This window comes from Canis aureus, chromosome 2 (genome assembly GCF_053574225.1).
Source record: "Canis aureus isolate CA01 chromosome 2, VMU_Caureus_v.1.0, whole genome shotgun sequence".
Lineage (NCBI taxonomy): Eukaryota > Metazoa > Chordata > Mammalia > Carnivora > Canidae > Canis > Canis aureus.
In genome coordinates this window covers 26,886,544-26,904,200 of record NC_135612.1, presented here as the reverse complement: position 1 = coordinate 26,904,200, position 17,657 = coordinate 26,886,544, and the positions used below count along the sequence as shown (strand labels likewise).

Sequence of the window (17,657 nt, the reverse complement as noted above, 5' to 3'; positions counted from 1 at the left end):
CAATGTGATTGGTTCTCTTTTTTTGTTCCAAGAGTAAAGAGATTTAACAGAAATGTCAGCGTATGGAGAGGAAAGCTTCCCAGTCCACAGGAGGTCTCCCGCGGAGCACGTAATTAGAAGTGGTCACTGATGCGATTTCACCTTTGCCACGGGAATAGCTCTTCAGAGCTTGTGGGCTTCTTTCCCCTGGGCTTCGCCAGAGGCTCTATCCCCTTTGTGAGCAATACCTCTTCACTAGAATCTCTAATTCTATCCCTGATACTCATTTAATTATGTATTTCTTTTTTGTCCCCAACTGGAACATCCTTGATCACAAGTTTCAATCTTTCAGAAATCACTATTTTTCTGAAGCCTTTCCGCAGCGGGGTGGCCAACCTTTCCCTCACAAAGTCATGTTGCCTACTTAGGTAATTTCCTGTACAGTGTTTAGTTTAATATATATGTATCCTTAAAGGACATTGCTCCTGCGTTTGTGTATCTCTTTGAGCTACTGATACTTTCAAAGTTTTTTTTTTTAATTTTTATTTATTTATGATAGTCACACACACAGAGAGAGAGAGAGGCAGAGACACAGGCAGAGGGAGAAGCAGGCTCCATGCACCGGGAGCCCGACGTGGGATTCGATCCCGGGTCTCCAGGATCGCACCCTGGGCCAAAGGCAGGCGCTAAACCGCTGCGCCACCCAGGGATCCCCTGATAATACTTTCATATGTATTTTTATTACATACGTGTGAAAATCTTTACTTCACTTGCTTCAGCAAAACAGAGGTGTAATCTTTACGATTTTACTTTCTCCAATCTCATACATGTTGACTTACAATTCATTTTTCTATTTTGCTTTGCGTAGATGCCCTAGTGATAGGAACTAAACGTTCCTTAGAGGGCAGAAGCCTCTAACTCAGTGATTTACATCCTTGGGTAGGTTTCAGAATCCTCGAGTGCTTGTTTGCACTGCAGATTCTTCTTTTATGGATTTATTTTTTTTTTAGAGAGGGAGAGAGAATGGAGGGAGAGGGGCAGGCAGAGAGGGAGGGAGAGAATCTGAAGCAGGCCTCGTGCCAGCAGAGCTGGAGCTCAGGACCCTGCGACCACGACCTGAGCTGAAATCAGGAGTCGGAGGCTCGTGTCGAGCCACCCAGGTACCCCTGCACTACAGTTTCTGGAACCCATCCCTCATATAGGTGTAATGGGGATGACATTTTTGAAAAATGATGTCTGTTGGGACATGGGTTACGTTACATAATTTCAACCTTACAGAAACATAAAATGGTTAACTTGAATATTTAGAACACATGTGCAGGATATTTACACTTTGACCTCAAATTATCATCACTTTACAGTGCTGCTTCATAAATCAGCCTGGAATAAGTGACACTAGATTTTCTGTCTTGGAAGATGAACAAACCAGGGATGAGAGAAAGCCTGGTATTTCCCTTGTGGTCAGTCTTTGTAAAGTTGTGTAACTCTTGACTAAGGATATGTTTTCTCCTCCACATTTCTAAGCTGACTCTGGAGATAAATTGCCCTAAGGGTCTGAAATTTTATGTGAGGTGTTCAAGGAGTAACAGGACATCAGCACTTATAAATCAGTGCAACTTATTAAGGAAGACTTGTTTTATTAAGGAAATACATGAAAAATGTTAAATAAAATCAAATGATTCCAAAAGTCTAACAGCAAAAACAGGTCCCCTGCTTTCTCCCCAAGCATTTTCATTCTCTTAGCTTTTCCTTCTGGTGGTTACCTTTTTGTTGGTCCCCGCCTCTGTTAACTATTTTGGTATTTTTTCAAATGAATGCATATATCAATATGTGCGTATTCTTTGCATGTATTTATCAGCCTTTTGAGTTTCTTCGTCTCTAAATGGCTTGCTTCTTTCTCATCAATATCTGAGTTCTAAAGATTCTGGATACTAATGGTTTGCTGATTATGCTCCTGGCAGAGAGTGCCCTTGTTTTCTTATGGTTTGTAAATCTTATGCAGGATGGATTCCTGTCCTTTTCTGTGATCTTTTTTTCTCCCTCTATGGAAGACTTTAGTTCCTTTTTACTCTTGATATCCTATATCCTAATTTTACTGAACTACAGCGCTCAATTATTATCTTAAGTAATTGTTCATGAAAACACAGCGCTTCAAAAAAATCTAATCACAATAGGTACAACATGTCCAACTCTTACACTCACGATGGTTTACAGCACACATTTTCCTACACATACTACATATACTTATTAAACACTTAAGGTATTGTACGCACTGTACTTTTTTTATTTGGCAGTCTGGCATTTTTCTGTCAGTACCTTATTCTTTTTAACTGCTACAGATAGTATTTTATAGACACATCCATTGGTTATTTCTTTATTGACTGTCATTTGGGCTGTTTCCAAGTTTTAAAAAAATAGCGTAACAAACACTCTTGGGTCCATCTCTTTATTATTTTTAAAAAAAGATTTTATTTATTTATTTATGAGAGACACACAGAGAGAGGCAGAGACGTAGGCAGAGGGAGAAGCAGGCTCCATGTAGGGACTCGATCCCAGGACTCCAGGATCACGCCCTGGGCCAAAGGCAGATGTTCAACCACTGAGCCACCAAGGTGCCCTAGGTCCATCTCTTTATTTAGGATTAATTTCTAGAAGTGGAAGCCCTGGGTCCAAACCCAGAATATTGTGAATTTTAATTGATATTGCTAACTTAAACTCTAAAAAGGTTATATTAATTTACAAGGCAAAAAAAAAGCTATTTCTTCAGATACCTAACAATCCACATCTTTGCTAACATGATGGGTAAAATGTGTTTTAATTTTCATTTTTTAATTCAGCGAAGTTTAATTTAGTTTCCATCTTCATAATTTTGGTTTCTAGCATTATCCATTTCCAATTCATTACCTTCTTAATTTCTAATTTTAGCCATGTGCTGTTATTACTCTTTTTTATAAGGAACAGCCTATTCTTCTTACATCATAACATCCCATGGAATCTCACTGAAGATCTAAAACAGTTTTTAGAGGTCTCAGACATTTCTTTTTAATCTTTAAAATTAAGGTAGTGTCCTACCTGCCTTTTTACTATCCCTATGGAATTATTAGAGTTCTCAACTTACTGATTTCCTGAGTGAACAGAACTTTTTCAGGAGTGTGATATAGATAGAGAAATCAAAGTTCCTATTTTGATCTAATTTTCTTTTAATATTTGAGCCCTCGCTTTTCTGTTTTTAACCCATTTCTGAGTTTTGGACAAATCTGTCTAGTCCTATCTTTGTAAGTCCTGGTTTCAACTCATGCTATCAGGGATTGTCTCTCTTTGGCTCTTGGTAGATACGCTACCCTAGGCAGGTACTGGTCCTTGATGGGCAACACAGTTATAGCAAGAAATGTTTCACAAATGATGTCTGATATGGTCTAGTTAAGATTAATAAAATCACACTGCTTAGAAAGAATTATCCATGGACTTAGAGTCGACAAAAGTTTTTTTTCCTAATATTAAAATATAGATAGAATTGTTTGGTGGGGGGGGAACTAACTTGAAATAAATCAAAAAATATCTTCACATTAATCGTTCTTCTCATATACTTCAAATTTGTACTTAATGCCTTTCTCCTCCTGGACATCAGAAAGCACACCTGGGTATCTGTAAAAGAAAATATGCATAATAATATGCCAATTAAAAAGAGAGCTTCTCTCTCAGTCAAAAGGCACCAATAAATAACAGAAGCAATAACACAGGTAAATAAAATTCTTCCCTTCCTTTTTTCCTTCACAATGGTAAACCACTGTGAAACTGGGTATTATGCAAATTCACTACATATGGGAACAGAAAGAAAAACTTTCAAACTATATAGAAAGTCAGAAAATGGAAAGTGCCAATTTCTCCTTTCCTTCGGACTCCTAATCTTTCTGTCCAAAACTAACCTCCATCAGCAGTTTCTCTTTTCTCTTTCCATTACCAGTCAGCTAACATGAAATTGCTTAATAACATTTTGTAAATCTTAACATTTGGTATAAAATTTCTTGTGTGAGCAAAGGAAAAACGAAATACAACCTTTAGCTGCTTAGAGCAGAACTGAAGTTGTATGTCCTATGTGGTGTGAGATTCTCAGTTGCTTGTTGAATCAATGGACACTACTCTGCTCTCATTTCCCAGGGACTCACAATTCTTTTATTGACATCGCTTTTTTTTTTTAAAGATTTTATTATTTATTTATGGAGACAGAGGGAGAGACAGGGACACAGGCAGAGGGAGAAGTAGGTTCACCTCAAGGAGCCCTATGTAGGACTTGATCTCAGACTCCGGGATCACGCCCTGAGCTGAAGTCAGATGCTCAACTACTGAGCCACCCAGGTGTCCCTACTGACATCATTGTTTATCTGGTATTTTCTAACTCTCACTTAGCTCTGTGTTTCTTCCGTCTTCCAATTCAAAACCAGGCCCTCAAAAAAAAAAACAAAACAAAACAAAAACAAAAAAAACAAAAACAAAAACAAAAAACCAGGCCCTCCTTTGGGTATACATCAAAAAGTGGAGTCATTGCTAGATCATATGTTAATACTCTTTTTAATTTTTTTGAGGAACCTCTATATTGTTTTCCATAGAGGTTTCACCATTTTACATTCCCATCAACATGTATAAGAGTTTCAATTTCTCTATATCCTCACCATTACTTGTTATCTCTTGGATTTCTTTTTTTGGTAACAAATCAGGATTGCAAACAGATATATGTCCTCCTATGTTCACTGCAGCCTAATTCACAATAGCTAAGCAACCTAAATGCCCATCAACAGATGAAAAATGGATAAAAAATGTGGTCTATACATACAATAGAATATTATACAGTCTCAAAAAAGAAGGAAATACTGCCATATGCAGCAACATGGATGAACGTGGAGGACATTATGCTCAGTGAAATAAGCCAGTCACAGAAGAACAAATAGCACAGTATTTAAAATGGTCAAAGTCCTAATAACAGAGAGTAGAGGGTGGTTTACAGGAGTTGTGGGAAAGGGGAAATGGAGTTGTTCAAAGGAAGAAAGTGTGTGCAAGATTAAGTTCTAGAGATGTGCTGTGCAACACTGTGCCTACAGTTAACAACACTCTGTTGTATAATTAAAATTTTGTTGAGAGTAGGCTTCATGTTGTATTCTCAACACAATAAATTTTTTTCCCACTGTAAAACACCACCACCAGCAAAAAAAAGAAAACCCAGGAGGACGCCTGTGTGGCTCAGTGGCTGAGCCTCTGCCTTGGGCTCAGGGCTTGATACCTGGTCCGTCCACTAACTACTCTCATCTCCAACCCAAATCTTTTTTTTTTTAAAGATTTTATTTATTCATTCATGACAGGCAGAGAGAGAGAGGCAGAGACACAGGCAGAGGGAGAAGCAGGCTCCGCGCAGGGAGCCTGACATGGGACTCGATCCTGGGTCTCCAGGATCAGGCCCTGGGCTGAAGGCGGTGTTAAACCGCTGAGCCACTGGGGCTGCCCCTCCAACCCAAATCTTGTACTTCCCTAGTATTGTGTCAGCCACACCCCCAATATGCTCCAGGTGAGGGGGGAGGAACATCTGCTTTAATCAGACTTGTATTTGACTCTGGTTCTGCTGTGTGATACTTAAGTTATCAACTGAGGGACGCCCGGGTGGCTAAGCGGTTAAGCGTCTGCCTTCAGTTCAGCCCAGGGTGCGATCCTGGAGATCCAGGTTCGAGTCCCACATGGGGCTTCCTGCATGGAGCCTGCTTCTCCCTCTGACTCTGCCTATGTGTCTGCCTCTCTTTCTGTGTGTGTCTCGTGAATACATACATAAAATCTTTAAAAAAAAAAAAAGTTATCAACAGAAAGTCTTCATCCTTATGAATAATTTAGCACTAAGTTCATTATATTAAGTGTTCTACAAATGTTACTCTTTAATATTATTAATTTGTTTCATCCCTTTATTTTCTAAACTCATTCTTGGGCAGCCTGGGTGGCTCAGTGGTTTAGCACCACCTTCAGACCCGGGCCTGGTCCTGGGGACCCAGGATCAAGTCCCATGTGGGGCTCCCTGCATGGAGCCTGCTTCTCCCTCTGCCTGTGTCTCTGCCTCCCTTTCTCCCTGTGTCTCTCATGAATGAATAAATTAAAAAAAAAAACAAAAAAAAACCCAACCTCATTGTAGCAGGGATGATACAGGAAAAAATTAAACCTCCTTTGATAGCCAATACAATGCTGAGTAGTAACAGGTACTAACTTTTTGTTGACTAATTAGAGGTTATACCATTTGATTAAAAACATAATTAGAGGCATAAAGTAACAGTAGCATAATAATGTATAAGGAAATGAAAGAGCTGTTTGTTTCTTGAAAAATTTACATTTCAGAGGAAGAAGCTATGTTTGTATTTACTAACCATTTTCTGAGCTGTTTCTGTTCCACTGTTTTAATAGCAACATAGCAGTTTTCCTTTTTTAAAGAAATGATTTTATGAGGCCAACTTTTAACCGTAATTTTAGTTTCTTTGGAATAAGTCACCAAAAGCAACATTTACATTTTTTTGGTGTGTGTGTAAAAATCTCAGGATTATCAAGGTTCTCAGTTAATAAGATAAAGGCAAAGTGTCACAATTATTTCTAAAACCATGAATAATAGTAACTTAGAAATAGTACACTATGGGTTGGATATGGTCACTAGCCATGATATATATTAATATTAATCTGCTCTGTGAAATTAATTTCTGCTTAACATTAATTTAAACTGTCCACAATACGTATTCAGTCTCTTGCTTTTTTTTTTAAGATTTTATTTATTTTTTCATGAGAGACACACAGAGAGAGGCAGAGACAGGTAGAGGGAGAAGCAGGCTCCCTGCAGGGAGCCCGATGGGGGACTTGATCCCGGAACTCCAGGATCAGGCCCTGAGCCAAAGCCAGAAGCACAACCACTGAGCCATCCAGGCGTCCCTATTCAGTCTGTTTTAATAATGATAACTACCCTACCATCATCATTCCCAAGTGCCTAGGTGCAACATACAAACTCTAAGTTAAGCCTAACAGGATTTGTTAAGAACCACTGAGAAAGAGCTTCCCTTCTAGAATCTTCCAGCAGTAGACAATCCAATGAATGTGAAGAGACATTAAGACCCGAACTGAGAGGGGATCCCTGGGTGGCTCGGCGGTTCAGCGCCTGCCTTTGGCCGAGGGCGTGATTCTGGAGTCCTGGGATCGAGTCCCGCGTTGGGCTCCTGGCATGGAGCCTGCTTCTCCCTCTGCCTGCTTGTGTCTCTGCCTCTCTCTCTCTGTCTATCATGAATAAATAAATAAATAAAATCTAAAAAAAAAAAAAAACATTAAAAAAGAAGACCTGAACTGAGAGAACACCATGAAAATAATACAGACGTGATTTAATGTCAAGTCTAAGAAAGAAGTAAATAGTTTTTCAAACAGTTACCTAAGAGGAATAACTCACAACTAAAATAAAATGAAGGCTCTATAGCAAGCACAAGCTCAGGAGAGAGACATAGAGGGAACATGTATAAAGATCCTGTTGGAATAGGAAGTAATGGGAAAAGAAGAGGAAATGTCATCCAGAAACCTTCAAGTTGTCCACTGATAAGGAACATCTGTCCCAGCTCTGGAGCTAACTAATGTCTCAAAGGCCTCTTCTGGACTTTATCCTCTTTGACTACACGGTTACATGGAAGGTTGTAACTAGAAGGAAAAGCCTGTTTGGGGCTTCATTTAAGCAGAAAACTGCTGCAGGAAATATTTGGGCCTGCTGGTTTGGTTGGAGCCTAGTGTGAAATAGTCTAAGGCAGAAAGAGTTCTTCCAGGTAAGATGAATGAAAGCAGAGTCTTAGAGGACACGCTGGCATGGTGCTGGCAAAAAAAAAAAAAAAAAGAATTGCACAGTCAATGGCCCAGGGGGAAAAAGGCAGACATAAAGTCAAACCTTACTTTGTTAAGACTAATTTCTGCTTTGGGGTTTCTACCCCTTGTGGTTTCACCTACATTCTGATTTTATTCTCTTCATGCTTTACAACAGTCTCATCTTTATTTCCTTTTATTAGTGCTTTTATTCCCAGGAAGTATGGTGTTAATAAAAGATAACTGCGTTTGAACTGAAACTTATAGGGATAATGGGGGTCTAATAGGGATAATGGGGGGTCTAAATGAAGTGTAACTATGGGGAAAGGAGGGGAGGTAAAGAATGATCAGGGTTCATTTCTGGACAGTTGGAAGCAATTCTAAGTTCCTCAGTATACAGAGACTTGCAGAGAAAGCAGCTCAAGAATTGAGCAACATTACAAATTTCCAGGGTTTCCCTTTTCTCTACTTGATGAAAAACTGACCAACTCTAGATTTCCCCTTAAGAGGGGATTCCTTCCACACCACGTTAAAGAGGCTGTTATTTTGTTGGTACAGGCTTAGAAGTAAGATAACCATCAAATGATACAATGAAAAAAGACTTTTCATTTTCTTTCATAGCCTTGTTTAGAAAGTCTATTTTGGAGCAATTTCCTTGGATTTTGGCTTTGGATAGCAATTTCCTATCTGAATCTACCCACAATTAACATTTTCTAGGGGCACCTGGGATGGCAGAGTTGGTTAAGTATCCAACTCTTGGTCTTGGCTCAGGTCATGTCCTTGGGATTCACCAACCCTTCACAACCTCTTCCAAAAAAACAGAAGAGGAAAGAGACCATTTCCCAACACCCTGTAAAGCCAGCATTCACCGGACACCAAAACCAGGTGAAGACATTACAGGAAAAGCAAACTACAGACCAAAATCCACTATGAATATAAATGTAAAAACCCTCAACAAAATATTAGCAAACTGAATCCAGGAACATAAAGAAAGGACTGAACATTATTACCAAGTGGATTTATCCCAGAAATATAAGAATAGTTTAACATGAAAATCAATCAATGTTAATACACCGTATCAATAGCCTTTTAAAGACAAAGACCACGTGATTATCTCCATAGACTCAGAAAAAGCATCTGACAAAATCCAATACTTCCTTGTGATAAAAATTCTCAGTGAGGTAGAAATAGAAGAGATCTTCCTCAGTGTAATAAACGGCATGTATGAAAAACCCACAGCTAATATACTGAATGGTGAAGACTGAATGCTTCCCTTAGGAACAGAAGCAAGACAAGTATGTATGTCTTAACCTTGTCACTTCCATTCATAATTGCACTGGAGGTTCTAACCAGAGCAATTAGGTAGGAAAATGAAATTTTAAAAATGCAGATTAGGAAGAAGTAAAACTACCTCTGTTTGTAAATGATATATCCTGCATATAGAAAATCCTAAGGAATTTACTAACATTAGAATAAATGAGTTCAGCACAGTTGCACGATAACAGGATCAATAAACAAAAATCAATTGTATATCTATGTATTACCAATGAACAGTTTGGAGATAAAATGATGAACACAGCTCCATTTATAATAGCATCAACAAGAATAAAATGCGTAAGAATAAACTTAATAATGAAGTGTAATACTTGTATAGTGAAAGTTACAAAAAAAAAGCACTGGTGAAGAAATTAAGGAAGACCTAAATAAGTAGAAAGATACCACATGCTCGCAGTTTAGAAAAATAAATACTGCTTATATAGCAAAATTCTTCAAATGGATCCTTGTAGTAATGGCTGCACAACTCTGTGAATATACTAAAACGACTGAATTATATACTTTTAATGGGTATGATGTATGAATCATTACTCAGTAAAGATTTTCAGTTCTAAGAGCCGGAGAGCCAGAAATATTTTAAGTTATCAAAGATCCTAGAGGGTCAGTTTTGGAAAGAGGTCTGATGGAGAGCAACAGGATTTGGAAAGATAAATTCACACAGTAATCTTTCTCTTACGAGCAAAGAGAAAGACAGAAATGTGACAGCAGCTATCAATATTCATATAATGTGAGAATCAGCAACCTAAGCAATACAAGAGAAAAATATGTAAGATGTGACAAAGAAACACAACTGATCTTATAAATACATATAAAATCACTAAGTGTGATTTTTCTATGTGGTCACCTTTGGGGACTAAGCAAAACCCTGTACACTTCAGCTTTTAAGAGAACTTTTAGAGTTTTTAAAAATTTCAGTTTTCTTTAGAACTAGTTAAAAGCCAAGGAAAACACACACTTCATTAGATTTAAGACTATTACTCTATAAGGACACTTGGGTGGCTCAGGTCATGATCCCCAGGTCTTGGGATGGAATCCCACATTGATCTCCCCATAGGGAGAGCCTGCTTCTCCCGCTGACTGTGTCTCTGCCCCTCTGTCTGTGACTCTCATGAAGAAATAAATAAAATCTTAAAAAAAAAAACGACAAAAAAAACCCCAGACTACTCTATAGACTCTTACTTTAAAGCTTGGCCATCCACTTATTCAGACTTGGTTCTGAATGTCCTTTTAGGAGGTACTTTCCAAAACAAACTCACACTCAAAGAACAATGACTGGATTCAATTGAGAATATCTGAAAGAATGTGTTAAAACCTAATCTGAAAGTGTGGATACGGTTAATCTTTTACTCTTCATAGCTAACAGCTGAAAAGTCCTTTTTAATTTTTTTAATTGAAATATAAAAAAGTGCCTTTAAACTAAAATGCTAGGAGTCTTCAAAATCAGGCAGTTTCATGTTAAAAATCACAACCCCATATAAAACAAATATAACCTCTTCTTTCGATCTCTACCACTATCCAAATCTCTTATTCTTTCTCTTCAATTCTCACAGCTAACTGCTCTCCCAGCTTCACTCTTGCCATCCTTCTTCCATCCCAAGTCTGTTCTCCACAAACAGCTGGAACAATATTACTCTCTATTCAAAACCTCTAAACCTGCCCCTGATCTGACTCCTTCTGGCTTCCCCCTTGCTTACAAGGCTCACAGTGGCTTTCAGCCTCAGGGAGAATACCACGCTGGTTCCCGCCCTCTGGTGTCTACACTATTTCTGGTTTCAAGAATGGTCTTCTCTGCTGTTTGCATGGCTGGCTTCTTGCTATTTAGATCTCAGCGTAGATACTACTCTTCAGAGAGGACTTCTCAGACAATACAGTATTTACCACATCACAGTATTTCAGTTCTCCATATAGCAACTCTCTTGATGTTTATCTATCATTTGCTACCCTCCTGCTCTACTACAAAAAAATCTAATCTTAGAGAGCAGTACCTCTGCCTTGGTAAGCACTGTTTCCCTAGTGCCTAAGACAAATGTCTGATGCTAAGCACAGATCTTGTAGAATGAGCTAATGACTACTCTTAGTTGTCAGTAAGATGATTAAAACTTAAACATTCCCGGGCAGCCCCGGTGGCTCAGCAGTTTAGCGTCCCCCCGTCCCTTCAGCTTGGGGTGTAATCCTGGAGACCCAGGATCGAGTCCCACGTCAAGCTCCCTGCATGGAGCCTGCTTCTCCTCTGCCTGTCTCTCTCTCTCTCTGTCATGAATAAGTAAATATTAAAAAAACCCCAAAACTTAAACATTCCCAAGTTTGTTAAATCAAGATTTACTAAAATTCCTAAACTATTTGTCTATACAACACATAACTAATCCAAATTTAATCTGAAGAGATATACTTTTTTTTTTTTTTTTTTAAAGATTTTATTTATTTCTTCATGAGAGACACACAGAGAGAGAGGCAGAGACAAAAGAGACAAAGGCAGAGGGAGAAGCAGGCTCCATGCAGGGAGCCTGATGCGGGACTTGATCCTGGGACTCCAGGATCCCGCCCCGAGCCAAAGGCAGATGCTCAACCACTGAGCCGCCCAGGCATCCCTCCTTCTATAATTCTTAAGTAGGAAATCCAAAATGCTTCAGACATATTAGTAGCATTTTACTTACTCTGGCAGAAGTTTATATTTCTCCAAATCAATTTCTGGGAAAAACGTGTCACTTTCAAATTCATGCATAATCCTTGTCACAAATAGTCTAAGATGGCCTGGTTTGTTCATGGCTTCCTTTGAAAAAACACAAAAGGTATCAATTTCCTAATTTATCTGTCAAAATAGAAACTTTTAAGATTTCTGTTTAATTATACAGTTTATACTAGGTATTAAAGACATGCTACATATCTTTACGTCCAAAGCATGCTACTTATTTATCTATTTATTAAAAAGATTTTATTTTTTTAAGATTTTATTTATTTGAGAGAGAGAGAGAGCATGTGCGCGTAAGCATGAGCCATGAGGAGGGACAGAGGGAAAGGGAGAGGGAGAAGCAGACTCTGCTGAGCAGGGAGCCAGATGTGGGGCTCAATCCCAGGACCTTGAGCTCATGACCTGAGCTGAAGGCAGACGCTTAACCAACTGAGTTACCCAGGTGCCCAAAAAGAAGGCTGTTTAAATATCCTATTCTTTACTTGGGGGTCCCACAATGTCTTAGTTATTTCGAGAATGGGACTAATCATTAGCAATAATTACGAGAGGGAATTTAAACATATTCTGGCCTCTAGTTTACTTACACGTACTCTTTTCATTTAAGCATTCAGTATTCCTTTTTTCTTTGGTAGTTGTTTAAGAATTAAGAGCTGTAAATTATCTAGTTGTTCTTGAAGAAAAATTTGCATATGTATATATGGATAAGATGGTATAATTTCTTGAGATTTTCATCATTGAAAACCCCAAGGGCACACTTAGTACATTTGCATAGAATTTAAATAATGCTTCCACTTCTTAGGAGATAGTTACAATGACAGTAGGTAATTTACTTTCTTAGCCTCTTGTTGCTAATGATTTTTATTTGGCCTTATGTTGTTAATGTCTTTTTAAATTACTGCCTAGGTACTGCTGATAGTTTCTATAGAAAAACTGCCCTTCCTTTTGCAAAGATGGGCCGAAGGAGAAGAAGGAAGCCCCTGCCCCTCCCAAAGCCGAAGCCGAAGCCAAAGCAAAGGCTTTGAAAGCTGAAGCCAAAGCAAAGGCTTTGAAAGCTAAGAAAGCGGTGCTGAAAGGCATGCACAGTCACACAAAAAAGGAAGATCCACATGTCACCTACATTCTGATGACCCAAGACCCTGCGTCTCTGAAGGCAGCCCAAATATCCTCTAAAGAGCACCCCCAGGAGCAACAAGCTTGATCACTATGCTATCATTGAGTTCCCCCACACTACCGAGTCAGCCATGAAGAAAATAGAAGACAACAACACACTTGTGTTCATTGTGGATGTCAAGGCCAATAAGCATCAGATCAAACAGGCTGTGAAGAAGCTCTATGTCATTGATGTGGCCAAGGTCAACACCTTGATCAGGCCTGATGGAGAGAAGAAAGCATATGTTCGACTGGCTCCTGACTGTGATGCTTTGGGTGTTGCCAACAAAATTGGGATCATCTAAACTGAGTCCAGCTGGCTATCAATCTAAATCTAAATTTTTTTCACCATAAAAAAGAAAAGAAAAGAAAAGAAAAACTGCCCTTGGGACACCGGGGTGGCTCAACTGGGTGGCTCAGCAGTTGAACATCTGCTTGTGGCTCTGGTCATGATCCTGGAGGCCTGAGATCAAGCTCTGCATCGGGCTTCCTGCATGGAGCCTGCTTCTCCCACTGCCTATGTCTCTGCCTCTCTCTCTCTCTCTCTCTCTGTGTCTCTCATGAATAAATAAATAAAATCTCTCTTTTTTTTTCTTAAAGGATTTTATTTATTTATTCATGAGGGACACAGAGAGAAAGGCAGAGACATAGGCAGAGAGAGAAGGAGGCTCCCTGTGGGGAGCCCGATGTGGAACTCAATCCCAGGACCCCAGGACCATGCCCCAAGCTAAAGGCAGACGCTCAACCACTGAGCCACCCAGGTGTCCCTAAATAAATAAAATCTTAAAAAAAAAAAAAAAAAAAAAAAAAAGGGAAGAAAAAACTGCCCTCAAATGAGTATCTTAAAATTCTAATAAAAAGTCATGAGCTGCATCTCTAAGAAAGCAATAACCCTTGATTTTCAAATAGCTTATAGAAAAAAAAGTATATACATATATATATACATATATACATAATTTTAAGTGTGTATTATCCTTGAAATTCCAAATAAGGGCATAGAACAAATTTTGTTTTTTATTTTTGTTTTTTTACTACCACGTATATTAAATCATTTATTCTCTTGCCCCAACCAAAAAAATGTTCTGCCAATTTTTACTGTATCAAAAATTAGAGAAACTTGGGGAACCCTGGGTGGCTCAGCGGTTTAGCCCCTGCCTTCGGCCCAGGGGGTGATCCTGGAGTCCCGGGATCGAGTCCCGTGTCAGGCTCCCTGCATGGAGCCTGCTTCTCCCTCTGCCTGTGTCTATGCCTCTCTCTCACACATCTCTGTGTTTCTCATGAATAAATAAATAAAATCTTAAAAAAAAAAAAAGAAACTGAGTGAGACTAGCCATAGAAGCTTTGAAAAAAGCTTTGAAAATCTGTATCTAAGTAAATGCTATACAGCAAACCTTTTCTGTAATGGGTCAGATGGTAAATATGTTAGGCTTTGTGGACCATATGGTTTTTTTCTTACTTTGTGGGTAACAGCAGCCATAGATAATATTAAACTGGTGGGCATGGCTGTGTTCCAATGAAACTTTGTTTACAAAAACAGGCTGGTCCCAGGGAAGATAAGCCTAAATGTTCCTCATGCTATTGTGATGTGAGGCAGGTGGGTAATGCAAAATTATCAGTTGTAATTTCTACTTCCTTACAACTTACATATATATTAAGTTACATATAAAAATTTAAGTTAAAAAAAATTTAAGTTAAATATGTATAGCTAACAACAGGAATAATGTGTTTTATTATTTTTTGATAATGTGTTTTAATATATAAAATTTAAAAATTTAATTTTAGGAACGCCTGGGTGGCTCAGTGGTTGAGCATCTGCTTTCAGCCCAGGGCATGATCCTGGAGTCCCGGAACCAGAGTCCCACATCGAGCTCCCTGCATGGAGCCTGCTTCTCCCTCTGCCTGTGTCTCTGCTTCTCTCTCTCTCATTAATTAATAAATAAAATCTTAAAAAAAAAAAAAAATATTTAAAAAAATATATTTTCAAGTGAACATGGTATTACATCATTCAAAATGTTGGGGCACCTGGGTGGCTCAGTGGTTGAGTGTCTGCCTTTGGCTCAGGGAGTGAGCCTGGGCCTGCCTCTCCCTCTGCCTGTGTCTCTGCCTCTTTGTGTCTCTCATGAATAAATGAAATAAAATCTTAAAAAAAAAAATAAGGGCAAGAAAGATTCTTGCCAAGCGAATTAATGTACATATTCAGCATATTAAGCACTCAAGAGCTGAGATACCTTTGTAAGGGTGCGAAAGAAAATGATCAGGAAATGAAAGAAGCCAAGGAGAAAGGTATCTGGGTTCAACTGAAGCACCAGTCTGTTACACCCAGGGAAGCACACTTTGTGAGAACCTATGGAAAGGAGCCTAAACTGCTGGAAACCATTCCCTATGAATGCATGGCATGATAAGCGTAAAAAAAAAAAGAGTAAGGACTGTTTTTTCTTTTATCTGCTTTTCCTTATATTATGAAATAATACTTTTCTCATGCCCTCATATAAAAATTGTTAGGGAAAGTTTTCTGCTTTTTAAAAAAATTCATAGATATCTAGTCAGTATACAGAAACCGAGAACCCCAACCCTTTCTCAGTAAGGACATATATAAATCCTTGATAAAAGGGGAATAATTTGGCATATTAGGGCATATCCAGGGAGTAGAAAACAATGCAAATATGATTCTAAAGGGAAGGATTAAAAAAAAAATAAAGGGAAGGATTTAGAATGTTTTTATTTTTTTTAAAAAATGTTTTTAAATTAGAAACATCAACTATTTTGAATTGAAAATAAACTGAATAGGCTTAAAAACTTTTATGTTTTTATTTACTTTTCATGAGTATCTAAAATGAGTAATGCAAATTGACATGTCTAGCTAACAATAGGGAGGCATAACGTGCTTCCTTTGCTCATGACTTAATTTTTTTCAAGTTCAGATGGCAGGGAAGCTGAAGGAGTGAGGTAGAACATTTCTTTATAATTTTACTTACCTTATAAACAGAACTGCCTCCCACTATCCAAACCATGTCCACTTTATTTACTAATTCTGGTTGCTCAGTAAGTTTTAAAGCATCATCCAGACTTTTGGCAAGAAAATGAGCTCCTTGTGGAGGTTCCCTAAGGTAAAAAAAAAAAAAAAAAAAGAATTACAAATAATTTCTATAAAACTTGTTCTTATTAGTCAATTAATCTGAATAGGAATAAGTAATTCTAAAACCAAAGTCATAAATATGAATTCTTTCTACAAAAAAACTAAAAATCATATGGCCTATGATCAATAATTGAAACCATGTGTGTATGTATTGCCCACAATGAGTGAAAAACAGGAACACTTCTGGTATCTTGTAATATTTATGGTGGAAAAAAATCAGAAGAGTAGTTGTCTCTGGAGAGATAGGGTAAAAGATTCACTGGGAAGAGGCATCAGAGAACTTTTGAAGGGTTAGGGTAATGTTCTCTTTGACATGAGGTTATATAGGTGCAAACGTTTGTTAAAACAGCAAAAGTACATTTAAGACTTGTACATTTCAGGGACACCTGGGTGGCTCAGTGGTTAAGCATCTGCCTTTGGCTCAGGGTGTAATCCTGGGGCCCCGGGGGTCGAGTCCAGCATCAGGCTTCCTGCAGGGAGCCTGGTTCTCCCTCTGCCTGTGTCTCCGCCTCTCTTTGTGTGTCTCTCATGAGGAAATGAATAAAATCTTTAAAAAAAAAAAGGAAAGACTCGTACACTTCACTGTATATGATACTTACCTCAAAGGAGTAAAACTAATGAAATACTGAACTCTCGTTAATCATATGTATGCTAAGTATTTAAGGGGAAACATACTAATGTCTACAAGTTACTCTGAAATACAGGATAAAACAAGACCAACTGATGTATGGATGGATGGTAAAACATGCATAGTAAAACACGTTAATGATAGAATCTATGTGGTGAGTATACGTATATTTACTGTGAGGTTCTTGCTGTACTCTCTTAAGAGAATATGCTTGAATGACTGTAGTATGGAATGATTCCCCCCCCCTTTTTTTTAAAAGAGAGGGAGTGTGCTCCTAAGTGCCACGGTAGGGGGATGGGCAGAGGGAGAGAAAATCTTAAGCAGGCTCGAAGCTCAGTTCAGAGCCTTAATGCGGGGCTCAATCTCATAACCCTCAGATCATGACCTGAGCCGGAATCAGGAGTCAGATGCTCAACTGACTGGGCCACCCAGGTGCCCCTGGAATGATTTTCAAACTGTTAATACAAGATGAATGGGGAATGAGTAAAAGACTTTTCATGTTTCAAACAATGTAGAAATTGATAAAGTATTAATAAATGAGCATGTTAGTTTTTGTAATTAAAAATCCAAAGAAGGGGTGGCTGGGTGGCTCAATTGGTTAAGCATCTGAATGTCTGTCTGACTCCTGAGTTTGGCGCAGGTCATGATCTCAGAGCTGTGGGATGGAGTCCTGCATTGGGCTCCACACTGGGCATGGAACCTGTTTGAGATTCTTTCTCTGCCTGCATCCCCCCTTCAAAAAAACCAAAGAAGAGTTAATTAATTTCAGGGTTAAATATTCAGCTTACGCTCTTCCTACCTCTACAACTGTCTTTTTTGGGGGGGTTGGGAATGAAGCCCTTTATAAATGAAGAAACACACAGAACTTGGCTTTTACTATAATTAGAGAAATT

The 17,657-nt window shown here is 38.5% G+C and overlaps 1 protein-coding gene across 12 annotated transcripts in view; it reads right to left on the bottom strand.

Annotated features, from left to right (window-relative positions):
- DHFR (dihydrofolate reductase) overlaps positions 1-17,657 on the bottom strand; it is a 64,895-nt gene that overhangs the window by 35,888 nt on the left and 11,350 nt on the right. For 3 of the 12 annotated variants that reach the window (XM_077866711.1, XM_077866699.1, XM_077866701.1), the window contains exons 4-5: positions 15,976-16,102; positions 11,817-11,932 (exon numbers count right to left, since the gene is read on the bottom strand). In XM_077866711.1, coding sequence (XP_077722837.1) covers positions 11,817-11,932; positions 15,976-16,102 — 243 coding nt within the window. Of the gene's footprint in view, positions 1-3,177; positions 3,625-4,129; positions 7,840-11,816; positions 11,933-13,082; positions 13,223-15,975; positions 16,103-17,657 lie in introns of those variants that run through there. The other 9 variants (XM_077866682.1, XM_077866720.1, XR_013362169.1 and 6 more) reach the window with 7 other exon arrangements.